Genomic DNA, 27,352 nt, shown 5'->3' with positions numbered 1-27,352 from the left:
GCATAATAGGTACAGCGATCCGCGTTTCATGCTCAAGACTTTAATCTTCGTAACACTCTACGAGGCACGATTATTATGATTGTTATTATTATTTCTGTTTTCTGTTTTAGATGAGGAAACTGGGTCTGGGAGAGCTTCGGGAGTTTTTCCCAAGGTCACAGGTCAGAAAGCAAGAGTACAGGATCCAAATGAAGAGTCCACTGCATGACACGGAGGATGAGAACAAGAATGGAAGGAGAAGTCACAGTTAGCGATGAGGACTGGGCTTTGGGGTGGGGGCAGGGAAGGCAACTTGAAGCACTTTGCAGGATGTTGGCCTCGCAAGATGAGAGGAACTGAGCTGGCAACAAGCCGAGCGAGGCTATTTCCAGGCAAGAAGACAGAAGAAAACACTGCATGTCTGGGAGAAGGCTTCATTCACCCGCTGAAGAAAGCGGTGTGTTTGTCCGCTTCGCCACTCAGAGGGGGATGGGAGCAATATGGCAGAGGGTCTTGAATGCTAGGGGGATGTGGTAAGGTCTTCCTGGATCTAATCAGCAATCTGTAAAAGCTAACAAGGCACTGATGAGACCAAGGTTATATGTGAATCTCCAGCATTCACAAGGGAACCCAAGTGCAAGGTGTTTACGGTTTAGTACAAAATAATCGATTCCCAGGGCCAAAAAAGCAATGGGAAGCAATGGGAAGTGATTTGGAGAATTGGTATGTGAAGGGAACCAAAGAATGAACACCAAAGGCCGTAAAGTGGTTGAGACCAACGATCTTTATGGAATCAATGGAATTAAATCTAGTTCCGTATGGCTGCTTGTTCTTTCAATTATTGAGTGCCTACTGTGTGGCCAACACCATTCCCAGGACTTGGGATAGATCAGTGAACAAAATACAGTGACCAAACTCCCTGCCATCAAGGAGCTCACCACCTTGTGTGCTTAGTGCTGATTCCCGATCAGGAAGATTCTTAACTCTCAAAACCTAAGATTCCACTTTCATACTGTACTCTTGAGATCCCATCACCCCAAAGAGAAATGCAAATCTCTCTAGCGTGAAGCTGGGCAGCGATGCAGAAACACAGACACAGCACTTCTGACTCAAGAGCGAGGGCGATCTTACCGCCGGGTGGTTACAAGGAAACTTAAGATGGGCAGGGCGTCAAGACTTGCCTCCGAGCTGGATCATAAAACCAAAAGCAAAACCAAGGTGAAGGATTGGCCGTGTGACCCTTGAAGACGATTCAAGTTAGCCTGGGGTACCCTCTCTGCTTTCCACTCCCCAACTGGGATTAACTTTGGAATCTTCCATAACCGTAGAGAAACTGGGGGCTCTCCAATCCTAGCCTGGGTAAACACTACTTCAAGACAAATCGGAATGGCCTTGCACTGTAAAAGCAGGAAAGGCAGATGAGAAATAAGTCCACTCGTTTAGGTAGGAGATATTCTACAATATAGCCTTGTTCTTAGAACACAGCAGAATGAGAGGTCTGGGATTTTCCTCGGAATTGCTAAAAGCAATCTACAGATGAAGAGAAACTGCTAAACGATAAGCTGATGGTCATTGTCTCTCCCCACCCCCCCAAAAAAAAAGAAAGAAAGGAAAAAAAAGACACCTCAAGGTAAGTGAATCAGGCAAGAGTCAAGAGTGGGCAGATTTATTAACATTACCCCCAACCAAGGATTTCTAACATTTCAAATTTCAAGTTCCCACAAGCTTCAGTTGTCTGAGAATAAATGTCTAAAATGTCTTTTTGTCTTAGTTATAGAAAGATTCACCAATTTTTTTTTGTGGTATTTTAACAAGTTTGATTTAGCTCCTAGTGACCTTCTCATGCTTTTGTGTCACATTTACAGTGATATTTAGGCCTTTGGTGGAAATTTGGCTATATTGTATTTGCATGTAAGAAACATGGGCCTCTTCCACAGTGAGACTACTGACTTTTTGCATGGGTCAAAAAATGGGCACTCACTGTGCCATAGTCCCTGCAGCACTTCCCCACTTTTCTTTTTTTTTCTTTAATTTTTTTAATGTTTATTTAGTCTTTGAGAGCAACAGACGGGGCACGAATGGCAGAGGGGCAGAGGGAGAGGGAGACACAGAATCCGAAGCAGGCTCCAGGCTCGAGCTGTCAGCACAGAGCCGGATGTGGACTCGAACCCACGACTGTGAGATCATGACCTGAGTCAAAGTCGGGCGCTTAACCAACTGAGCCACCCTGGTATCCTTATTTATTTATTTTTAAGGGGAGGGAGGGGGCGGGGGGGCGGGGAGAAAATCCCAAGCAAGCTCCACGCTGTCAGGGCAGAGCTCCATGCAGGACTCGATCCCTTGAACTGTGAGATCATGACCTGAACGGAACACAAAGAGTCAGACACTTAACCGATGGAGCCCCCCCCCCCGCCCCCCGCCAGGCGCCCCAGTCCTATTTCTAACTTGGGGCTGCACAGAACTACTCTTGAATACACAACTTCCACTCACGCTTCTGGCTGCCCTTGAGTGACAGGCCAGCTCTGCTACTGGGCACAGCAAAGTGAGAACAGCCCTCCTACCTGCACGGGGCAAGCTTTCTAGAGAGTCACTTAGCCATGCCACAAAACACAGGACGCACCTCAGACCTCGAGCCGAAAGCAGGAGCGGTGAGTGCGTGTGAGTGCAGAAGCAAGGGTCCCACAAGAACTCTGATGGCCACAAGGATGTGCATGAGACCGTCAACTGTGGTCCCGGAGATGGCCCGTGTTATTTAGCTGCGTTGGGCTTGCCGTCCCCAAGACTCCGGTCTCAGATTGCAGTTAGGGGCACAAGCCGAAGATGACAAAGGGGGCTCCTTCCTTAGCCTCCCCTCCTTGTTGGCAGGTGAGGAAGCTAGAACTTGCCTCCCCCAGTGGGGGGTCTAAAACTAACTTTGTCACTCTCCTCTTCCTCTCCACCTGCTCCTCGTTGGCCGCTTTACCCCCTCCCCCCCACCCCGAACTTTTAATAGTCAAGGTAATTTGCCCAATAAAATGCTCCATGTGGATGAACAGTTGTAAAAAGGTACTTATCTGAGCCAGGAAGAGCATCTGATGACTAGAAAAGGAAACGCTATGTTTATTGACATAAAAAATTAATACTGCAACTTAACTTTGTATTAATATTTTGCTAACCCACATCCATAAGCTTATCCTGGGTATGCATCTGTGCTCATTGGCGTGCGATCACCCCAGCGGTATGCGAAACAACCACATAGAAGGGGCGCCTGGGTGGCTCAGTCGGTTAAGCCTCCGACTTCGGCTCAGGTCATGATCTCACGGTTTGTGGCTTCAACCCCCGCGTCAGGCTCTATGCTAACAGCTCAGAGCCTGGAGCCTGCTTGGGATTCTCTCTCTCTCTCTCTCTCTCTCTCTGCCTCTCCCCTGCTCATGCTCTTTCTCCGTCTCAAAAATAAACATTAAAAAAAGGTTTTTTTAACAACCAAATAGTATAAAGCTGGCTCTCCTGCAAAAAGTAAAGTATAAACATGACTTTTATGTGACAGAGTTTGGCCAGTGGGGCAGAATGATTTGCTCAGGAAAAAGCTACCTCAGATCTAGAGATTTTTTGATTGGCTATTTTAGGACTAGGTCTTTAGAAACCGATGTATTCCATGTTTACTTTTTCACAGAGTTCAGTAACTGAATGCATTTGGGAATATTTCATTTTCTTTGGAGAATGCCTGATCTATAAAAACAATACTAGGTTCCTAAACTATGAAGTTGGGGGGAGGGAGAACATAGTAAAGTAGGATGGTAAAAATAACTGATTAATAACTTGTCTTAGGTAGTTATTTACAAAAATAAAATCTTGGCCATGGTACAGCATTAGTTCAAAGCCCATTTGGGACCCTTTAAAATTAAAAATACAATAAATTCATATATCATGCACAATGTCTTTTGTGCATTGATTACTGCCATGAATTTAATTCCATCTCTTTCAAATACACCCCCCACCCACCCAATCAGGAATAGAGTAAAACAAATTTACTTCCAGGCAGTATTTTCTTAGCCTCTTTTGTATTTGTGATCTCAGGAAAACAAAACAAACCTTGGTTCAAAAATCTACTTTGATTTTTCGGCCCAGAAAACCAATTTTGTCTGCTTTTCCCAGCACCACTAAGTGAATTCTACAAATCATTTAGACCACCGAAACCTCTCATTTTACTATGAATTCTGATTCCAACTAGCACTTAACATTTTTAAAGTGCTCCTGAAAACTGACTCAAGCGAGTTTTTTTTTTTTTTTCCTTTTAAAGTCTACACCCAAAACATTTGCTTGCAAAACTTTCTGAATAGGGACATTGCCTGGTGAAACACATGCAGTAGACAAAATATCAAATTTCTTTTTCCAGCTGTCCAGAATCCCATTAGTGCCTCTTGCTTCTATCTGTCTTTTGCTATAATTAGGACGGCTTAGGGTTTATTTGGGCCTTTTTTCAAAACCAGATTTCCTTCTTACCAGCAGCAGCTGTCATTCACAAATACCCTAATGGTGCTGGGAGACTTCTTGTGATTTACACTGTGGTACGGTGATCATAGTATGAAATGAAGAGAAACGCACACACACACACACACGCACACACACACACACATGCACACGCACACGTATGCACACACAAATACCTTTCATCTAGTAATTTTTAAAAAGAGGAGTCTTACCTGAGGATGAGCACTGCCGTCTGGAACCCCGCTTGTCTCAGATAGGGTACTGACCAACACCCCTTCTCCCTCGAAGTTTGAGTTCCCTCCTTGCGGGGGTGGGCCCAGGGGAATTCGCAAGGTCTCTGTTTCTTGCTGTGCTTGGGCTGGAACGGCACATTCTCCTGCACGGAACTGGGAATTCCAATCAACAGCTTCTGCTTTGGCATGAGGACCGTCTCTTTTACCACTCTGGGCTAATGGGCGCTTAACAGGCTCTTTGGGATAGAGGAGATTAAGGGTGCCTCCTGTCGTGCTTTCTTTCAAGTTGGGGCTCAGCTTCTTGGGTTTTCCTTTGGTTTCTGGCCGCCTCACCCCGGCAGGTATCTCGGAGCCCCTCTTGCTCAATGAAACCTCGTCCCCTACTTTCTTCTCGGCTGCAATCTCCAACCACTGGTCCACCCCTGAGTTTTCTAACTCACCAGACAGACGCTTCATCGCCGTCTCTGTCACCGCTTTATCCATGTTTAGCAGATTGTCACTGGTGAATTCCTCTCCTGCTTGGTGGCTGTCTCTGGTTTCTCTTCGAATTCCTGGATAATCATTTTCAGCAGCCTCAGAAGCAGTGGGTAGTTTACATCTCGCCTGGTCTGTCACTGTAGACGTTACATCCCGGGGAGGCCCCAAGGTCAGAATCATCCCCGTTTGCAGGGATGAGGGACTGTGGGTGGAGGCTTGGCTGCTCCTCACCCCTACTTCTTGGGGTTGTGAGTGATTACCGCAGAAGCCACTGGTGGCATCCATAGGCCCCATGTCATCTGACACCCGAGGCCCACAACCCATTTCACTGAGGAAATGCTCACGCCCACCCGGGCAACACGAACCGAATTCCATCTCTTCGTCATTGCTTTCTAATAAAAAAACCTGCCCAGTCCCCTCCAGGTCCCTTTGCCAAACTGCATTAGAGTAATCCGTCATAACGTCGGAACATTCCAGATACTCTAGGTCATCATCTGAAAACTCCTCGGTGCAGGTTAGGGTTATCTCTGGGCAAAGTTCATAGTCACTGTCAGAGTCTTCGCTGGACACCTGTGGGCTGTCTTGCTGCTGGATCGTGGCCCTGTCACCTGGGCCATCGGATGTGGCCGCCACCGACAGCGGTAGGCTGAAGCTAATGTATTTCTGCACTCTGGGATTCGGATGACCAGACTTTAAGACGTCCTCATGAGGGCCATCACTGTTTAAGGCCCCATCCACTGGCCTTGATCCTTTGGAATGCACTGCCCTGTGGCAATACACATGTTGCTTATCGGGAATATTACTTGATTTAGAAAAAAGCCACCCATCCGCAACTTCCTCCGCGCTATCCGGATCACGAGCCTCTTCGGTTCGCCTTGCTCCTTTAACATCCAAGGGATTTTCAGAACCGGAGGCACCAGTGTCATTATTGGCCAATAACCGGAGCGAGCTTGAACAGCTGAATTTGGAGGACGGGGAGTCAGCTGACATGGGACTACCTGAGGGGACACTTTCTTTGCCCCCACGAGGATGTTCTTTCTCATCAAGCTGGTTTGCTTCTTCCTGCATGCTTGACTCTGCCGCCTGTTTCCAACCCGTGTCCCCGCCATCTTTGGGGTTAGGGGAGAGCTGTGGGTTCTCTGCCGAGCACTTGACTTCAATGGAAGCAGAACAGCAGATCATTCCAGAACAGTTTTTAGCAGAGATTTGATAAACAGCGGTGTCATCTGGGGTACAGCTAGGATGAAGAAAATACACTTGGTAAGTTGGCCGTGTTTGGACGGGCATGCCAACATTCCTCACATCATGGCACAGAAAATGACCATGGTTTTTTGCTGCACACCCAAGGAGATCTGTGATCTCCCTGGAAAGGGGCTTGTGGTCAGAGTCAGCCAGCTTCTGAGTCCCAGCTGCCCTGGAGCTGAGAATCCAGGAAGCCCGGCATTTTCCATTAAGACCTTCCCCAGTCTTACCCCAACTTGAAAAATGATGAGAATTATTCAGACGAATGGGGAAACATCTCACACTCTAGTTTTTCCTTCTCTCCTCTTATTTTGAGTCCTTTTTACACTACAGGAATTTGAAAAGGCATTATTTTCTGGAGTGAGACATTGTACACAAGTAACTGAAGTATTCGACCTCAGGCAGTGGACAGCATAAGCAGTAACTGTTTTTAAGACCATGCTAAGAAGGCATGGTTCTTTTTTTTTTTTATCCTTATTTATTTTTGAGAGAGAGAAACAGCGTGTGAGCAGGGGAGGAGCAGAGAAAGAGGGAGACAGAGAATCCAAAGCAGGCTCCAGGCTCCGAGCTGTCAGCACAGAGCCCGACACGGGGCTCGAACTCACGAACCGCGAGATCATGACGTGAGCCCAAGTCGGACGCCCACCCGACTAAGCTACCCAGGCGCCCCTAAGAAGGCATGGTTCTTGCCAGGAGGCTATAAAGACGCCACACTGGGATTATGTGTAGGAAGAATGTGCCCTTTCCTCTTCATTTTACATGACTGTGGGGTCTAAACCATGACCCATGAACCCCCTGGCCAGAAACCCATGCCCACATGCCATCCTGACTTACACAGACCAAGCCAGGTGCTTGGCTTTGGCCCAGCAGGGACAAACTTGACTCCTGGATCATGTTGAGCCTGCTCTCCCTGCTCCAGGAGGGACGGTGCTCCTGTGTCCCCTCCCTTTACTGACTGGAGCTCCATGGAACCTTGAACCTAACAGACTTTGCTGACCTCTCCTGCTAGGGCCTTTCTCCGGGCTCTGCAGTCCCAGAAAAGGCCTGTTGCACTGGCTTTATAATTTGCACTCATAGATCTCACTTGATCTCAGTATAGCTGTAACACTGCTGGCCTCACTCTGCATTATCCGGCGCAGAAGTAAATGAGCATTTTCAGAAGGCGGGAGCTGTGGGTTGGCTCAGAATTAGAAGTGATGTTTAGATATTTATTGCCTGATCTGTGTGAAATACGCATACACATCTAACCCAGAAGGATCAGTGTTAGACACCGGATGGCACACCGTCTTCCTTATTCTCCTTCTTCTCGCCGAAGGCACCCCTCTGTCTCCCTGAGCTCATATGTGCTCATAAGCCCTCCACAGTCGCGTGTGCTCACATACACCTCATTTTCAAAACACCATACACTAATTCCAATTTTCTTAATATCTTGCCCTTTTTTGTAATCTGGTTCCCAAGTAGAAGCCACACAGGGGTGGCTGAGGGTCACCAAGCTGGACCCACAGCTGATATTCAGATTTGCCCTGGGCAACAACACTGGGAGACTGAAAGTGAGGGTCACTTTCTAGAGGCAACAACACCTGCTGTTCCTGTATACTTCACGAGGTCATTCTGAGGTTCAAATGAGAAAATCAATGTGAAGGGGCTTTGTAAAGCAGAAACTTTATGCTACATATATGCTAAGAATGTAGAAGCTCTGGGGCACCTGGGGGGGGCTCAGTCGGTTAAGTGTCCAACTCTTTTTTTTTTTAATTTTTTGTTTATTTATTTTTGAGAGAGAGAGAGAGAGAGAGAGAGTGAGTGGGGAGGGCCAGAGAGGGAGGAAGACACAGAATCCAAAGCAGGCTCCAGGCTCTGAGCTGTCAGCACAGAGCCCGACGCGGGGCTCGAACCCACGAACCACGAGATCATGAGCTGAGCCGAAGTCGGCCACTTATCCGACTGAGCCACCCAGGTGCCCCAAGTGTCCGACTCTTGATTGCGGCTCAGGTCATGATCTCACAGGTTCATGTGTTCCAGTTCCATGTGGACGGTGAGGAACCTGCTTGGGATTCTCTCTCGCCCTCTCTCTCTCTGGCCCTTTTCTTCCCCTCTCTCTCAAAATAAATAAACTTTAAAAAAGAATATAAAAGTGCTAAAATGATAATCATGTGATGTGATAGAGGTATTGGCTAACTCGACTGTGGCAGTGATATTGCAATATAAATGCATCGAATCAATATGCAGTACACCTTAAAACATACACAACGCTGTATGTCAAATATACCTCAATTAAAAAAAAGAAAAAGAAAAAGGATGTGAACGTGCTAAGACCAGATTACCTCTGGTCCTCAAGAACTGTGCAGAAGAATCACCAGGAACCTCTATTGAAAATTCTTGAATCAGAATCTGTGGGTAAAAGTCCTGAGGATCTTCTTTTAAAGATCCCAAATACAGGGGCCTGGGTGGCTCAGTCAGTTGAGCGTCCGACTTCAGCTCAGGTCATGATCTCATGGCTTGTGAGTTTGAGCCCTACATCGGGCTCTGTGCTGACAGCTCAGAGCCTGGAGCCTGCCTTGGATTCTGTGTCTCCCTCTCTCTCTGCCCCGCCTGTGCTCTCTCTCTCTCTCTTTTAAAGTAAATAAACATTAAAAAAATTTTTTTAAGGTCCCAAATACATTCTGCTACAAATTGTCCTTGGTCTGCCCTTGGAGATGTCCTCATCACTTATGCTTGGGTCTCTTCATTTAAGCCAAATTAAGGCTGAACAAAAGAGAAGCTGCAAGGAGGGGACTTCGGTGACAGCAGCTGAAATGGTGTGAGTAGGACTGGGCTTTAGAATCTTTGCAAGATGCTGGCAGAGTGACCTGTGTGCCCCACAGTGATTTGACAGGAATGCAAAAACGTCCCGGAAGAAATTCCCTGAACAATTCATTGCGTTCCCTTCTTGACTGTCTTTCCTTTTGGCCGAAGGAAGCAGCAACATTCCTGACTTGCTGTGAAAGTCTTGCCGGAATGACTCTACTTGCTGGAATACTCTTCGTTCTTTCTAAATTACTCATTTCCATATTTAAAGAAAAAGAGGTACATGTGACCTTAAGTGGGTGGGGCTTCCTCTGGGCTTGAACCCCCTGGGTTGGTCTAGACCAGAGGTTCTTAAATATTATGACGGCAGGACCCCTTTCCACGCTCAAAAATAATTGAGGACTCCCAAGAATGTTTGTTTATGGGGTTATATATCACTATTTACCATATTAAAATTAAAACTGAGAAAAGTTGAAAACATTTATTCATTTAAAAATAACAAAAATAGGGGCGCCTGGGTGGCTCAGTCAATTGGGCATCTGACTCTTGATTTCAGCTCAGGTCATGATCCCAGGGTCACAGGATCGAGCCCCTCATCAGGCTCTGTGCTGAGTGTGGAGCCTGCTTGGGATTCTCTCTCTCTCTCTCTCTCTCTCTCTGCCTCTGCCCCTCTCCCCCACTTGTACCCTTTCTCTCTAAAATAAAAAGTTTTTTAAATACCAAAAACAAACTCATTACGTGAGCATAAATAACACATATTTTTCTAAAACAAAGTAACATTTCCTAAGAGTGGCATTGCTTTACATTTGTTCACACATCTAATATCTGGCTTAAAAACCAGCTGCTGCTTCCACGTTCATTGTGATACGATACATTGTTTTGGTTGAAATACATGAAGAAAATCTGGCTTCACACAGATATATACTTGGAAAAGGAAGGAGTATTTTAATAGTCTTTCCATATGATTGCCAATAATCTTCTTTGAAACTGTACAAAGAAGTGGTCTCAATGTGGAATCTGAAAGCCTATCAACTAGCTACATAAATCCAATCATCTGTATTTTCACATGCGCCTTTACCCACTAGAGAGCTCGAGAGGAGACGTGAGCAGACAGAATAGTCAATGAATTTGAAGGTGATTGAGATGATCCAGTCTTCAGAACAGAAAGAAAAAAGAATGGAGAAAAGTGGGCAGAATCTCAGAGACCTAGGGGACACCACCAAGCTCACAACATGCATGAAGGGAATCCCAGAAAGAGAGGAAAGAGGCAGAAAGCATATCTGAAGAAAGTGGAAGTCCTTAGTTCAGAGAAGGGACTGCAATGATCGCTTAAAAGCTTGGATTTTTTTTTTTAATTGAGGTGTAATTGAAATATAACATTACATTGGCTTCAGATTGACATATAACATGGCATTAGCTTCAGATATACGTTGGCTTCAGACATATAACATGACATTAGCTTCAGATGTATCAAATAATGATTTGATATTTGTATATGTTAAGAAACGACCACAGTAAGTCTAGTTAACATCAATCGCCACTCAGAGTTACAAATTTCTTTTTCTTGCGATGAGAACTTTTAAGATCTATTCTTAGCAACTTTCAAATATACAATACAGTATTATTAGCTCCAGTCACCATGCTGTATATTATGTTTCCAGGACTTACTTATTTTTTTAACCAGAAGTTTGTGCCTTTTAAAAAGGTTTGGGGGGCGCCTGGGTGGCGCAGTCGGTTAAGCGTCCGACTTCAGCCAGGTCACGATCTCGCGGTCTGTGAGTTCGAGCCCCGCGTCAGGCTCTGGGCTGATGGCTCGGAGCCTGGAGCCTGTTTCCGATTCTGCGTCTCCCTCTCTCTCTGCCCCTCCCCCGTTCATGCTCTGTCTCTCTCTGTCCCAAAAATAAAGAAAAAACGTTGGGAAAAAATAAATAAATAAATAAATAAAAAATAAAAAAAAATAAAAAGGTTTGGGTTTGGGGCGCCTGGGTGGCGCAGTCGGTTAAGCGTCCGACTTCAGCCAGGTCACGATCTCGAGGTCCGTGAGTTCGAGCCCCGCATCAGGCTCTGGGCTGATGGCTCGGAGCCTGGAGCCTGTTTCCGATTCTGTGTCTCCCTCTCTCTGCCCCTCCCCCATTCATGCTCTGTCTCTCTCTGTCCCAAAAATAAATAAAAAACGTTGAAAAAAATAATAATAAAATAAAAATAAAAAGGTTTGGGTTCTCATCACAAGCAATAGATACTATTAGTTTTCCTTGAAGTGACAGGCCTACTTTGTTTCTTTTCTTTCCTTTTTTTAAACGATTTTTTTTGTGTTTATTTATTTTTGAGAGAGAGAGACAGAAAGACAGAGCGTTAGTGGGGGAGGGTCAGGGAGAGAGGAATCCAAAGAAGGCTGCAGCAAGCCATCAGCACAGAGCCTGATGCGGGGCTCGAACTCACAGACCGCGAGATCATGACCTGAGCTAAAGTTGGACACTCTACCGACTGAGCCACCCAGGCATCCCTAATGTTTATTTATTTTTGAGAGAGAGAGAGAGAGAGAGAGAGAGAGAGAGAGAGAGAGAGAATCCCAAGCAGGCTCTGCGTTGTCAGCAGAGAGCCTGATGCAGGGCTTGAACTCACAAACCATGAGATTATGACCTGAGCCTAGGTCAGACAATTAACCGACTGAGCCAGCCAGGTGCCCTGATATTCTTTGAAATGCCTACATTTCAATCCCCACCATGACTGCACCCTCGGGTGGTGGCTTTTCCCATGCATTACTTCACATATCTATCCATTCACTATCCCAGTGACACAAACAAAACAGAATGACTTACTCCATGTAGGCTGCAAAGTGGATTTTCCGGCTCAGGTTTCTTCTCTTCTTCCTTTTGTCTCCTGAAGGTCATTCCCCTGCTCCCCAGAAAACTCTCCCCGCAGAATTACAATTCCTGAAACTCAAACCACGCGATCTGGCCAGACGCCCCGAAGACGGTTCGTGGGAGACGAGGCTCAAGCTTTTGGCTCGAGGTGAGATGTGGAATCTTCTCTGGATCTCAGGTACTGTTCTCCTTTACTATGTTCTCCACTTCCCAGTGGAGGAAAACAAGTTCTGGGAACAAAATGCCTGCAGTGTTTTCATCAGTGCAGCCAGGAATGCGGAGGTGGGGAGGCCTCCAAAGCCCCCGCCTTCTGTCCCCACCCTGTGGATTTTCTGAGCCTCTCCTGCCCATGCAGCAGGGAGGAGGGAGGGCGCTCTGCTCAGTAAATACTTACACGATGACATCTGTATCCTTGCCAGGTGAAGGTCAAAATATTTTCTTACACTAAGTGTCTGTATTGTATTACTTCCCTAAGTGCTACTGTCGATTTTATTGATTGGATCATTCAGAATAACTAATGGAGTAAGAAGGGCTTGGGTTTTTTCATGCCCCAAACCTATGTTTGTTATAGAGATGGAAGAATTCTAACATTAGAAACACACAGACCTTCTTTTTTTTTTTTTTTTTTTTTTTTTAAATTTTTTTTTTCAACATTTTTTATTTATTTTTGGGACAGAGAGAGACAGAGCATGAATGGGGGAGGGGCAGAGAGAGAGGGAGACACAGAATCGGAAACAGGCTCCAGGCTCCGAGCCATCAGCCCAGAGCCTGACGCGGGGCTCGAACTCACGGACCGCGAGATCATGACCTGGCTGAAGTCGGACGCTTAACCGACTGCGCCACCCAGGCGCCCCCACACAGACCTTCTTGATCGCATCTTCTGCAAGCAGCTACGTGTATTTCCAAACTGATGAGGAGTTTCCGCACACATGTACTGATCTACTCATTTATCCAACAGATTTAATGAGCCACCAGTCCAAAGACCGGAAGGGGACTTGGAGCTGTGGCCCTCTGGGGCCTGCCTCCCTCCCCGCTGTGCCCTTCTTTGCTCTGCCCCGTCTCTCTCGGAGCTGACCCTTGAGGCTGTGTCTCCCGGGCTCTTGCTACCCTGGAGCACAGGGAGGCAGGAGATTGGAGAGGGGGAAGGAGGGGAAAGCCAGCCTCAGGTGGCATTTCTAATAGGCTGCATATACCCCTTCTGCCCTGTGACCCAGAACTAGCAGTCCTGCGGCCTCCCTTCGACGGAGCAGCCTCGGAGACGGCGACTTCCTGCTGACGCGAATCTCTGGGTGACCCCTGTTTGGCTCAGTTACCTATATAACCCCGCATTTCATGCTTGAAAATAGCTTTTGTCTTCCTGGTTAGACCCTGAATGATACAGAGATGATCTAGTTTACTGGAACTGAGGCCCAGAGGAGATGTGACTGCCTTAAGTCACACAGTTAAAAAATGATCAGAAGTGTCTACTGTGTGTAAGGCACTGTGTTGGCCTCCTTGTAGAAGACGGACGTGGTAAATTCCTAGGCCCTTGCTAGGAGCTTCTCATCCAATAAGAGAAATGGCCTATCTATACCAACAGCTACAATGCAGGACAGTGGGTGCAAAAGCTGAAGCAGGCCCAGGAAATATGCAGTAGGACTTTGGCAGGAAAGTTGGTATATGCCTGGGGTTGGGGAGGGGGCTGATCATTCCAGGCAGGAGGGACAGCCACAAGGTGAGCCGCTGGGAGAGTTGTGGGCTCAAAGGTAGAGCCACTGCTTTATTTATCATTTAAACGGGACAGTTTAGAGAATGAAAAGGGACACTATTGATACACCGTGACCACAGGCAGAAACCAGGGCCATCCCAGGGAAACTGAGGCCGACTCAGGTTAAATCAGGAGGTACGGTCACCCACCGGGAGCTGAGCAGGGGCCTGGATCATGGGACACTTCCCACCGCAGACTGAGGAGTTTGGACCTCAGGCCCCAAATGGGACTCCCTGGGAATCAGTTCAAAGCAGCCATTTAGGGAGGAAGGGAAGCCATTCGGTAGGATGCTCCCCACAAGTGCACAGTGTACCAGAGTGAGAATGGAGGGACCCTGCTCTCCATACGTGATATGGCCTGTGGCCCCCGCTTGAGCAGGGACACCTCATTCTCCCATACGTCCTGTTGGACCTACAACAATATTAAGTCCCAGCCCAGTGTGTGGGACTTGAGAAAGGAGAAATTGATGGTACAGGACCTGTTTCCTTCCCCAGGGGACATGCCAGTTTTGCAGAGAGAGAAGAAGACTTGCGGGTGTCAAACAGGGAGCGGTATGCAGTTTGCAAACTCTAGCGTCACCGAATCCCCAAAGGCACAATCGAGGCAGGGAGTGCTTCTGGTGCTAGGAGGGGAGAGGTCGGGGTGGCCCGGATCGTCAGACCTCGTGCCAGGAGCGTGGAACTTGAGCACAGGGGGAAGGATTACATTTTGGCTGGTGGGAAAGGGGGGAGGGCATTCCTGGCAGACGTACCAGAGCTGGACCGAGCAGGTCCTGCGTAAGGGACAGGAAAGAAAGGGCCCTGAAGGACAGGAGCAGTGGGCCGAGAGGCTCAGAGTTCCGCTCAGCAGCATGGCCCACGGGCAGACTGCAGGGGAAATCCTACTTTTCTCCTTCACCCAATTCTGGGCCGATGAGAGAGCAGATTGCAAGGCCAGTATGACACAGGGGTTAAGGGACAGACTTCGCAGCAAGACGGCCTGGGTCCACACGCTGCCCATTCACCGTGTGACGTTGCCAAGCTACCGAAGGACAATACCTGGACCTACACCAGAGGTTGACATGAGGACAACGGTAGATAATTACTAAAAGTGCTTAAAGCAGGGCCCGGCACTCAGTAAACACCGACCCGGTAGTCCTCGGCTCTGGCTGCACATTACAATCACTTGGGATGCATTTTAGAAACAGCAGGGCCAGAGAATTTTTAGGACAGCGAAGTACTCTGTAGGATACTATAATGGCGAATACATGTCATGACACATTCATCCAGAAGCATCGAATGCACAACACCAAGAGTGAATCCTAATATAAACCACGGACCCTGGCTGATAATGATGGCTCACGGAGGCTCACCGATAGTTAACAACCGCAACGCTCTGGTGGGGGGATGTTGACAGTAGGGGAGGCTGTGCGTTGGGGGGCAGATATGAAAACTGTAGTTTCTGCTCACTTTTGCAATGGACTTAAAACTGCTCTAAAAAATGAAGTATTTCAAAGGGGGAAAATACCAGGGTCAGGGCCCTACCAAAAAAAGCAATGAAGCAGCCTCTCGAGGGTGATGGGCTTTGCCATGCGTATTTTTTAAAGCTTCCCAGGTGATTCTAAGGGGGAGGCGGAGCCCAGAAGCACCTAAATGAATCTTAGCTCTCGTACGGTCATGAAGGAGGTAGGGGAATCGGTAAGTTGATGGAAGAGGAAGTATCTTTGCCTGGGTATGTATCAGGCGTGATTTCTTGGCTGTATTTTGGCACAGAAGTGCTAAGCTTTTGACAGGCTTTTGAATCTCTGGGAGCAATGCAGGCTGACCGGATATTCTTTAAACGTTTTTTTCATGTTTGTTTATTGTTGAGACAGAGAGAAACAGAGCATGAGTGGGGGAGGGGCAGAGAGAGAGGGAGACACAGAATCCAAAGCAGGTTCTAGGCTCCGAGCCATCAGCACAGAGCCCGATGCAGGGCTCAAACCCACAAACCGTGAAATCATGACCTGAACCAAATTCGGATGCTTAACTGACTGAGCCACCCAGGCGCCCCAAAATTACCTGACTTTTTAAAACATTTTTTAATGTTTATTTATTATTGAGAGACAGAGAGAGACAGAGCGTGAGCATGGGAGGGGCAGAGAGAGGGGGAGACACAGAACCCAAAGCAGGCTCCAGGCTCCGAGCTGTCAGCACAGAGCCCGACGCCGGGCTCAAACCCACAAACCACAAGATCGTGACCTGAGTCGCCTGACCAGATATTCTTTAAATAAGAAATGAGCAAATGGACTTCCGAAGGGAAAAAAGCCTACAGCATTATTACCATCAGGCTTAGTTAACAGACAACCAAACCCTCTTGGCAAAAGAAAACTCAAGCATAGCCGGAAATAGTCCCTACCCACCACCCAGGCTAGCACAATGCCCAGAATGTGTCCAGAAATCTCAAGGTACATTGGGACAGTAGGAAAGCTCCTACATTCAGTTGTAAATCCGTCTATGACAGACAAGGCAGCTTGAGAGCAGGACCGAGGACAACATACCAGCAAACACTGGAGCACCCAGAGCTCTTTTATAAAAGCAAGTCAGCTTAGAATTTCTGAAAGACCAGCACTGCTAACTCATCAAACACCCGGCATGCCCCAGACCAAACTCTGGATTTTCCCACCCAAACCTGTTTCTTGTCTCAAAAATATTTCGTTCTACCCATCGCTCAAGGGGCACGCCTCAGAGTCCATTTCTCACCCCCGCTTCTGCATCCAATCCAGCAGCAACTCCTGGCAGATGGGTCCAGAACCTGGCGGCTTCTTGCCACCTGCTCCAGGACCACCCTGGATTGGGCCACTTCATCTCTGGTCTGGATTATGGCATTGCTGCTGCTGGGGGGTCTTCCCCGCCCTGCCCGGTCTCCTCTGCGGCCACGGTGACCTGGCACGCTCCCATCTCCGGCTTCCTGCTGCCCCTGCTGGTCCCTCTGAGAACACTCTTCCCCAGCACAACCCCACCCCTCTCCCTCTCTTACCCTTCACACCTCTGTTCATAGCACCTCAGCAGAGCCACCTCCTGTCCTGAGACTCTTTCCCTCCCCTTTCCTCTTTGTCACCTGACACTACTGATTTTTCTGGCATCATTAATGTGCGACTCTTCCTCTCTCCCTGTCCCATGAGACCAGGGTTCACTGTGCTCTCTACTGCGTCCCCAGGGTCTTGATCAGCCCTGGCATACAGTAGGCCCTCCATTAATCCTTATTTTTGAAGGCAGTCCTCACGATCACTTCTTTTTGAGTTATACTCCAGCACACATGTTAGTAGATTCTGTTTTAGAGGACAGCTGTGGTGCAGGGAAATGCAGGGAGAGAGGGAGACACAGAATCCGAAGCAGGCTCCAGGCTCTGAGCTGTCAGCCCCGAGCCCGATGCAGGGCTCGAATCCACAAGCAGCGAGATCGTGACCTGAGCCAAAGTCAGATGCTTCACGGACTGAACCACCCAGGCGCCCCTAGAATGTTTGGCTTCTAATCCTGGCTTTGTTCCTAACCAGTGGTTAAGAACCTGGATGAGTCCCGTGATCTCTCTGGGCTTTGGGTGATCTATAAAGTAAAAACCAATTGGGTCTGACCAATTAAATCAGACCTTCTGAGGGGTAGGACCTGAGTATCAGCATTTTTTAAATGTAACAGAGAGCCAGGAGCGGGATGGGCTCCCCCGTGTGTCACTGGGTACAGGAATCGCCTGGGATCTTGTTAAAACGCAGAATCCGATGAGGGCCGGGACGCAGCCAGTCTACCAAGCTCCAGGGCTGTGGCGGCTGCGGCTGCCGCTGCTCTAAAATCAAGTTTGAAGGCAAGCTCTGCGAGTCACTTCCAGCCGGAGGACTCCAATATCTCTAGAGGGTGAAAGTCCCCTTATTAAATTCTCAGAAAAACATAGCAGCTGTCACTTGACTTGCTGCTCAATTTGAGCTGAGTTCCCACTAAACAAATGCCTGGCAAGCTGCCCCTGCAGGCAGGAATGTGGGTGTTAGAGCTGGTTTTGCATATATATATATATATATATATATTTTTTTTTTTTTTTTTTTTTAAAACCAACTGCTGGACCCAGGCAGGGAGAATGCACGAAATCAGACCCGAGAAATTCTCTCTCAAAAGCATCCTGGGAGACCTGTGGTCAGGGAAGAGGCCATCACCATGTGACTGTGTCTCTTTGCCATTCTGCCGGAGGCTTGGTGCTTGCTAGGTCCCGCTCTGTCATTTGGGCCATCTCACCACGCCTCTGCAGCTCTCCCATCGCCTGGGACCTGGGCATGAGCAGGTGGAGCCCCTGGCAGCCGGGAGGAAATTATTTTACAATTTTACTATTATTTCCTGGCTTCGCAATCCTCTTCAACAGCGTGGCCTCTAGAGTTAACAGCTGGCCGACCACCAAGAAGCCACAGTAATTCAAATCGCGTCCTCCCCGTTCACATGGCTGCCCATGGAATGGTTCTGCAAGGAAGGACACAGCTTCCTCGACCCTGGGAGGGTCCCTGGATGGGTCTGAAAATTAAACTGACAAGGACGGATTCACATCTGCCTTTCATTTTTGAGTTATACTCCAGCACACACGTTAGTAGATTCTGTTTTGGAGGACAGCTGTGGTACAGAGAAAGGCATACACTGAATTTTTACATGGACGGGGGAGCCTTCCCAAGAGAATGAAGACCCAAAGAAGTGACGCGAGCAGGAACCTTTTATACCTTTTAGACGAAGAACCAGTAAGTTTGTGAAGAATCGACAAGACAAAAGGGTTTGGGCTAGAGGTAGCAAATGGTGAAGAAGTAACTAGGAAGGTAAGAATGAGTTTGACAAGGTTTGTATGGATTTCTTGGCCCCCAATTCCCTGTCTCTACTGATAAAAATGTCTTCCCTCGCCCTGGCACCAGAAATGTACCCTTCACACAGAAGTTCTATGACCTGTTACAGGGAAGAAAGGAGAGGAGAGTTGAGATGTGGGGCTCAGACCTTCAATAGAATAACAAATTCTGGTGGATCCTAACAATGAAACACTAAAAAAACCCCAAAAACTGGTCAGCAATAAAAGGAATGAACTATCAACACACCAGAGGACACAGATGCTTCTCAAGATAATTATGTGTAGTGAAAGAAGCCAGATACAAAAGAGTACGTGCTCTGTGATCTCATTTATATAAAACTCTAGAAATGATGAGCTAGTCTCCGGTGATAGAAGGCCATTGGGTTGCCGTGTGAGGATGAGTGGGCAGAGAGAGGCAGGAAGGCTGGGCTGCAAAGGGGACACGGAGAAATTGTTTGAGGGTGATAGATACATTCATCTTGATAATGGTGATGGCTTCACGGGTGTGTGTATGCATCAAAGCAAACCAAATTGGACACTTTACATGTAGAGTTCACTGTGTGTCAGTTACACCTACGCAAAGCTGTTAAATGTACATATATATGCACACACACAAACACACACACATTATGTGAAAAATAAAGCGAGATAAGAAAGGTAGGACATGCTGGGGGCAGACAGTGCTATTGGTGGCTGGGTCAGAGAAGGTCTTAGTGATCAGGGGAGTTGGAGCAGACATGAGAACTAACCATGGGGCCGTGTGGGAAGAGAACATTCCACGTAGAAGGAAGACAAAGTGCAAGGCCATGTGCGAGCAAGCTGCTAGACCTGACTCATGTCTCTGAGTTCGGAAATAGCTCAGAAATGAGTTAAGGCATCAAGATCTAGACAAAAGAATTGTCCCAAGGTTCACATACAGTTTTGCACCTGCCCTGACCACCCAGGTAGAGTCCATGCCTTTAGCCTGAGCCTGGCTTCTTCTTCGTTTTTTTTAATTTGAGAGAGAGAGAGAGAGAGAACGTGACTGTACAAGTAGGGAGAGGAGTAGAGGGAGGGAGGGAGAGAGAGAGAGAGAGAAAGGGAGAGAGAGAGTCTTAAGCAGAGTCCATGTTCAGCAGGGATTGCAACACGGGGCTCAAACCCACGATCCTGGGACCATGACCTGAGCCAAAATCAAGGGTCAGATGCTCAACCGACTGAGCTACCCAGGCCTCCCAAGCCTGGCTTCTTAACATCAGCTCAGGAATCTGCACAAAGATTCTCATTCAAGAACTCAGAGATCTGTTTGACCCCATCTTCTCTGAAATGGGCAGGCAGCCTGATTCTACTTTCAAATTCATGACCAAGAATGACTTGTGTCTGACAAAGTACGGACCTCAGAGTAGAAAGAATAAATACTTACTAAGCATCTGCTAAGTTCCAGGCACTGTTCTAAAAGCCTAATGTGTATTATCTCATTTAATCTTGACCCAACCCAGCAAGGTAGATACTATTAGTATTCCTATTTCACACGTCTAGCAACTGAGGCAGACAGAAGATAAGCAACATGCCCAATTAAGAGGCAGGGCCAAGACTTGACCCCAGGCAGTAACCCTTGAGCCATCCCTCATAAATAACCACACGTGACTTCACAGAGTGTTGCAAATCCCTGACTCTTACTCAGTAGCCCCATATCTGCCTCCACTGGCCTGGTCTAGGCCTGTCCCCATACATGGCTACGATGACTTCCACATTTAGGGAAATCTATGGACTGAGCTGTGTCCCCCTAACATGTCTATGTCGAAGCCCTAACTCCCAATGTGATGGTATTTGCAGATGTGGCCTTTGGGACGCAATCAGGGTTAGATGAGGCCATGAGAATAGGACCCTCGTGATGGGATTAGTGCCCTTATGAGAAGACACAGCAGAAAGCTTGCTCACCATATGTAGAGACACAGCAAAATGGCAGCTGTATGCCAGCCTGGAAGAGGGTTCTCATCAGAACCCCCCATGCTGGTATCTTTATCTCAGACTCCAGCCTCCGGAACTGCGAGAAATGAATTTCTGTTGGGTAAGCCCCACAGCGTGTGGAATCTCTGAGCTGACTAACGCAGGCAGGGTCAGGTGGACCAGGCCAGGTCCAACTCCCTCTCATGGGTCCAGCTCATTCTTGGGTTCATCTGGGGCTCAGGTGTGGCCTAGAGGAGGTACTCAGGTTGGCCTTCCCCACCCATATGAGGGGGACTCGGGCTGAGGTCTGGGCTGAGAGTTTGAGATGCTGGGACTGCACCAACCTTGCAGGACTCAGAAGAAGGGAGAGGGCAATCCAGGCAGTTCAGAAGCGATTAGAGTCTGGAGGCAGGCAGAGAGGAGGTTCGGGGTCCAAGTAGCCCAGAGAACTAAGAGCCAGGTGAGGAGGACGGGTGGAGGCAGAGGCAAGAGAAGCCCCCAGTGTGATGGGGCAAAGGTGGAAGTAAATTTCATGGAAGCCCTTGGCTAAGTGCACGAGAGGCGGAAAATAGGGCTGTGCTGGCCAAGACAAAGACACATGTTCCCAAACCAAACTTTGTTCTTAGTGCCTCCCCCACCCCCACTCCCAACCCCCTGCCCTGCGCCTCTCCCTTCAGAGGTGGAGCAAAGCCCATGCCAGGACTCACAGGGCCTGACTGGTTCCCCCTTTTCCCTCAAGGAGCTGTCTGCCCTTGCCAAGTACCTTCCTTACGATGTCCCTCTTTATTTTTTTTTTAATTTTTTTAACGTTTTATTTATTTTTGAGATAGGGAGAGACAGAGCATGAACAGGGGAGGGTCAGAGAGAGGGAGACACAGAATCTGAAACAGGCTCCAGGCTCCGAGCTGTCAGCACAGAGCCCAACGCGGGGCTCGAACTCACGGACCGCGAGATCGTGACCTGAGCCGAAGTTGGCCGCTTAACCCACTGAGCCACCCAGGCGCCCCACGATGTCCCCCTTTAAAGAGGGAGTCAGTCAAATGATTGCTAATACTAACGCCGTGATTTTTCCATCAGCGAGACTCCCCATGGCGTCGATCATCAGAAGCGTTGGGTCACGACTCTATGATTACAAATTAAGACGGAACCCCAGTTGGCCCAAAACTCCCCTAGTGTTACTGGTCTGCTCTAAATCCTCAGAAGGTGTTGATGGAGTGGCATTTACAAAGATATTTAGCACATGTCCAATTTCCAGTGATGAGTGCACCTTTCGCTGCCCTGATGTCTTGGGAGGGGCTCTTGGATCAATCTGTCACCTGCTCCCAAGCTAGCATTGATTTGCCCCGGGAGCCAGCACCGTGGGGGGAAGCAATGGCCCAAATCCAGCCCCCAGGAAAAGATGAGCGTCCCACAGTGTGGCTCCCATACCCATGCACACACTTACCTAACCAAAGTCAAAACCAGAATGTCAGGACAAGCTGTGGATTCTCAGCACGGAACTATCACCCTGGGGACTAAATGGGAGTTTCTCATCAGACCCTCAGGACTCATTCAAGAAATGCTCCAGGCGAGGTCTGAGGAATGAGTGGAATGCTGAATTCATTCAAGAAGAATGCCATCTGGGCTCCGTGCTGGGAACACAGAGGCCTTCGAGATGCCGAAAGTTCTCCCAGTCACCCTTAAGACTTATTACACCTACTTAAGCTCAAGGGAACACGAAGTTCACAAAATGCTTTCCTACCTTGGATAAAATGCCTTTTCTGTCTTAGCCAAGACATAACAAGATTCAGTCATCTTTATTTCTACCCCATGGTTCCTTGATGAAACACGTTAATTATATTTTATCCTCTGAGAGGGAAATAGCGGGGGGGGGGGGGGGGAACGTTGCCAAACTCTGCTATCCTTCTCACCTCCAAGTTGCCCTATTTTTTTTTAAATCAGTTCCAAAATTAAGTTCATTGTGGGGCTATGTTCAAATTGCATAAAATAACTATTATTTACAGAGTATTCTAAATTCTTTGCACATGTTGGTTTCCTCCCCATACCAATCCTATAAAGCAGGTTTATCATTATCCCCATTTTGCAGATGAGAAAACTGAGGCTCAGAGAGGCTAAGTAACTTGCCCCAGATGGTACAGTTTGTAAGATCTGGGATTTAAATCCAGACAACTTGGCTTCAGATCCTTGCTCTCCATGGTGCAAATAACCTCCTGTCCTTTATGAGCAAGGTTGATGGTGACAATTCTACTGTTAACAGGATATGTGCCTTGAAGCATTTCTTTCGAGAATAGAGATATTCTTAACTGATTTTCCTATTCTTATTTGCCCAGACTCTTTCTCGACCAACAACGCATGTGTTTTAGATGTTTGGCAAGGAGCTTGGTTTTCCCTGGGTGATCGTGTATAGAAAGAGGGTGATGACCTCCAGGAACCAAAGTCTTTGGCTCAGACAACAAGCACGTATTGACAACTCTTTGCTACACACCAGATACGCTTCGGGAATATAACACAGTGTCCCAGCACTCCTGGGGGCTGTCCACCTAGACGTGAGGAATAACTAAAAAGGCTAAGACATCATTAAAGTCACAGATTCCACCATCTAAAAAAACCATCCAAACAGAGTTTCTCATAAACATGTATGAGAAAAACAGCTTCAACTTCCCCGTGTGGGTCGCTGCTCACCTGTTAAATGTCCACATCTTTCCTATCTTTGAAAATCCACCACTGATTCGAACACTTTTCGAAACCATTCATACAAAACGATCCCGGCTCTAAATACAGCTACTACAAGCTAGGGCAGAGTGATTCTTTCAGAGTAATTCTGGAACCATGCTGCTTTCAGGGAGCGGGCAGTAAAATGATATTAATTACTAACTAGTTAGCATTTGTTACAAGCCTAACGCGCATGTTGCTGACCATTCTGCGTGAAGAATCTCACTTAAACCGTTCCCCGAAATCATTTTATGAAGACACCACAGCACAGAGAAGTTCACGGACTCGCTCGAGGCCACACAGCTAATAAGTCGCAGGGCACGACAACAGCAGAAATGTTGGCCTGGAGGAAGACCCTGGAGAACTGTGTCGTCATTGACAAGCACATGAGGCTGTGGGGATCAGAAATAACAGAAATCCCAGTCCCTGCTGCCCCTACGAGCTGACCTGCTAACGAAGAAGGGAGGACAGAAGCGAGGCAGAAGGCACTAGCTTCACACAGCCAATATCGACCAGGCGGTGAGCAAAGAGTCCCGTCTTCATGGAGCTTTGTCCAGTCAGGACACAGACAGAAGCCAAATGAAAGCATAATGGGCAGGGAAACAACATTGCGTTAGTGCTGACCGCGGCCTCAAAGAAGGCCTCTGGGAAAGTTCCTCTGGGGTGGAAACAGCAGGGGGAGAGTGGCCTACTCCAGAAAAGAGCAGCTGTTTTCAGGAGTCAGGGCTTTGTCCCCGAAGCTCCCGGGCATCTGAGTGCTGTGCTGTCCCCTACAGGGAAGGGACCAGTGGGCCTGGAGAACCACAGTGGGAGAGGGGCCGAGTCCTTTGTGGTGGGGAGGGCAACGTTTAGCAACGTAGCAATGTCCAACGTTTAGCAGGACATTAACCTCTACTCAGTAGCACCCCTTCCAGCTGTGACAGTCAAAAATAGCTCCACGCATTGCCAAATGTCCCCTGGGGGTAAAACACAAGTGACCCGGGAAACCTTCATAACGATTTTTCCATCAAAATCTCGAATAATCAATATCCAGTTTGAGGCATAATTGGAAAAATCTTCCTTGCCTCCTTGCCCCCTTGCCTCCCAGGCCGCCCAGGTGAACTCAGCTGGTATTTGGGGAGCCAGGGCTACATTATCACAGAAGTCAAGGTCGGCAAATGGCAGCACTTTTTTTTTTTTTAAGAATGCTCAGATAACTATGTATTCGCTTCCCAGAGCTGTCATAACATATTACCACAGAGAGGTAGAAAAAAAAAGAAAGAAAGAAAGAAAGAAAGAAAGAAAGAAAGAAAGAAAGAAAGAAAGAAAGAAAAAAGAAAAACAACAAAAATTTATTGTTTCACAGTTCTGAAGCCTGGAAGTCCAAAATCAAGGTGCGGGCAAGGCCATGCTCCCTCTGAAGGCTCTAAGGAAGATTCTCCTCGCCCCCTCCTAAGCTTCTGGTGGACGTGGCGGTGGCGGTGGGCAGTCCTCACATTTCCTGGCTCGCGGCCGAATCACTGTGGTCTCTGCCTGTCTTCCCACAGCTATTTCCCCTCTGTCTGTGTCTGTTTTCTCCTTTTTATAAGAACACCAGTCATGGAATTAAACCCCACGTTAATCCATGGTGATCTCACCTTAATTCCAATGACTACAGCTAAAGACATCTTATTTCCAAATAAGGTCACATTCTGATGTTCCAGGTGAACATGAATTTGCGGGGGGGGGGGGGGGGGGACGAGGGAGGGACGCTATTGAACCCATACACATCATGAGCAGATTGGCTCATGGTAACTGTGCAGTTCTCCTGGCCATCGTCCCCACCACCAGGTCATCTGTAGGGGTGAGCTGAGGAGGGCAGCCCCCCCCCATCCACGCTTTCCTGCCCAGTCCACCCACCCTCCCTCCTGCCTCTCTGGTAATCTGTGCTCTCTCAGCACAGCGGGACGTGATCATGACCATGGAGAGGACTCCTTGCTGTGGAGAGGAGTGTCTCGCCCTAGGTGTGGGTTCCTGGACAGATTTTTATCTGTTGTTCACCTGTCTTTCTTTGAACCGTGCTCCTGAGAGACCACAATTCCTCTTTTGTATACGCACTCCTTCCAACTTGCTTTCTCTGAGGTAGAAAACATCCATTTGCATTTCCTCCCCACCCCCACGTCTTTTGGAAAAACAAAAAAACCAAAAAACGTTTTCATGGTACAGTGCCAATCATGCTGTTATTGATGTCTCTGTCCCCTGGAGTGCTTTCCCCCCCGCTTTCCATTCCCCTGCCTGCCAAGCACACTTGACCTGTGGTATGTAAAGGTCACAACGGCACTGATCAATCTCCTCCAAGTGTTCTCACTTGTCCAAAGTACACGGTGTTACAAGATTAGAGGGGTATGAGAGGAGAACACGGGAGGACCCAGAGGCACTCTTGCCCGGTTGAGGAAAGGGGGAAGATCAGGAGGCCGATTAATTAGCTCCTGGCCACAAAGCAGAAATGCAGATCGGGTTTACCATCCCAGAAAACAAACAAAAACAAAAACGTGGGAAACACAGGAACAAGAGCTTTTCAGTACCTAAGAGTGCAGATTTAATGACCCAAAGACTAAACTCAGGTAGATGTTTAAAAAGTACTTTCCTTTGGGGAACTATGAGTTAATCTGGTGGCTTCTGGTGAACTCATAATGGCAAGAAAATTTGAGACCAGTATTATAACTAACAACCCACTTTAAATCTTTGAAGGGCTTTTGCACAAAATAACATTCATTTTCCTAACCGGCACTTAACATACTGATAGAAGTCAAACTGCTTTGCAGGTGAACGTTTTAGGATGTAAGGAATTTTTCATCCTGGGCAATTACATTGGAATCATCTGGGGTCCAGACTGCGATAGTCAAACTTGAAGGCCAAGCATTAGGGGGTTTTAAAAATTCCCTAGGTCATGTTAATGGGCAGCTATGGCCCAGAACTGCTGTAAAAAGTTAGAACATTCAAAGCCCATTTACTACTAAACACAAAAATGCAACCACATCTGTTAGTGCATGGCCCCACTAAAATTCCTTATACCAAGACCGAATGCTTCTCCCAGTTGGTGGGTTACTTTTCCAAATGGCAGAATACGAGTTTGGAAAGAATACATTCCGTCATCTCAAGTCTTGATTTGTTCCAGCCCCGCTGGACTTCTGCGAAGAGAATGAGGACTCCCTGCCCCGTCCATGGCTCAAGTTCTCTTCCTAAATTTCTCTTCCCATTGTAACCAGCCTGCCTGCCCCCGGGGTGTCATCTTGGCCTTCTCATCCCTCCATCCCTTAACTCCCTTACCCTACAAACACAGGTTTTCCCTACATTCCTGGTCCTGTAGAAATAGCAAATAACAAACCACAATTCTTAAATGGCATTCCATAAGTAAAAGAGTACTCATTAAGCCTCTCTTCTGGCTAAAATTAATCAATCAAGAAATATGGATTGAAGGTTCAGGGGGACAAAGGCAAGAGTGGAAAACATACAAAGAAGTAGGTAGCATGTAGATACTCAAGGATCTTACCATTTAGAACAGGGATTGGCAAACTATGGCCCACAGACCAAATCTGGCCCCCTACTTGTTCCTGTAATTAAAGTTTTATTGGAACACAGCCATGCCCCTCCCCCCACCCCGCAAAAAAAACCCCATATTGTCTGTGGCTGCTTTTATACTATGATGGCAGAGCTGAGTATCTGTGAGAGAGACCATCTGGCCTTCAAAGCCTACAATATTTACTACCTGGCCCTTTATAGAAAAAGTTTGCTGGGCGCCTGGGTGGCCCAGTCAGTTAAGCATCCAACTTCAGCTTAGGTCATGATCTTGCAGTCTGTGAGTTCAAGCCCCGCATCGGGCTCTGTGCTGACAGCTCGGAGCCCGGAGCCTGTTTCGGATTCTGTGTCTCCCTCTCTCTGACCCTCCCCTGTTCATGCTCTGTCTCAAAAATAAATAAACGTTAAAAAAAAATTAAAAAAAAAAAAGAATTACATGGTAGATGAATAAACGAGCATCTTGAATACCAGTTTAGCTATTCTGTAAGACAGCTGAGTCAAGGATTTCCAACGTGATAAAGTGATCTCTGGGAATACTTTGAAACAAAAGAGTG

The 27,352-nt window shown here is 47.5% G+C and overlaps 1 protein-coding gene and 1 long non-coding RNA gene across 11 annotated transcripts in view; one reads left to right on the top strand and one right to left on the bottom strand.

The window, feature by feature from the left end:
- Nucleotides 1-27,352, bottom strand: part of ALPK2 (alpha kinase 2) — a 118,043-nt gene that overhangs the window by 70,410 nt on the left and 20,281 nt on the right. For 9 of the 10 annotated variants that reach the window (XM_058691952.1, XM_058691955.1, XM_058691957.1 and 6 more), the window contains one exon: nucleotides 4,662-6,396. In XM_058691952.1, the coding sequence (XP_058547935.1) occupies nucleotides 4,662-6,396 (1,735 nt within the window). Of the gene's footprint in view, nucleotides 1-4,661; nucleotides 6,397-12,004; nucleotides 12,105-27,352 lie in introns of those variants that run through there. The other variant, XM_058691958.1, reaches the window with a different exon arrangement.
- LOC131490017 (uncharacterized) lies at nucleotides 1,218-23,306 on the top strand. The gene is made up of 3 exons (XR_009250905.1): nucleotides 1,218-1,609; nucleotides 12,072-12,227; nucleotides 22,880-23,306. It is a non-coding gene; the product is annotated as an uncharacterized LOC131490017 (long non-coding RNA).

This window comes from Neofelis nebulosa, chromosome 11 (genome assembly GCF_028018385.1).
Source record: "Neofelis nebulosa isolate mNeoNeb1 chromosome 11, mNeoNeb1.pri, whole genome shotgun sequence".
Taxonomy (NCBI): Eukaryota; Metazoa; Chordata; class Mammalia; order Carnivora; family Felidae; genus Neofelis; species Neofelis nebulosa.
Note: the sequence above shows the minus strand (reverse complement) of the source record. Positions and strands in the feature narration are given on the sequence as shown.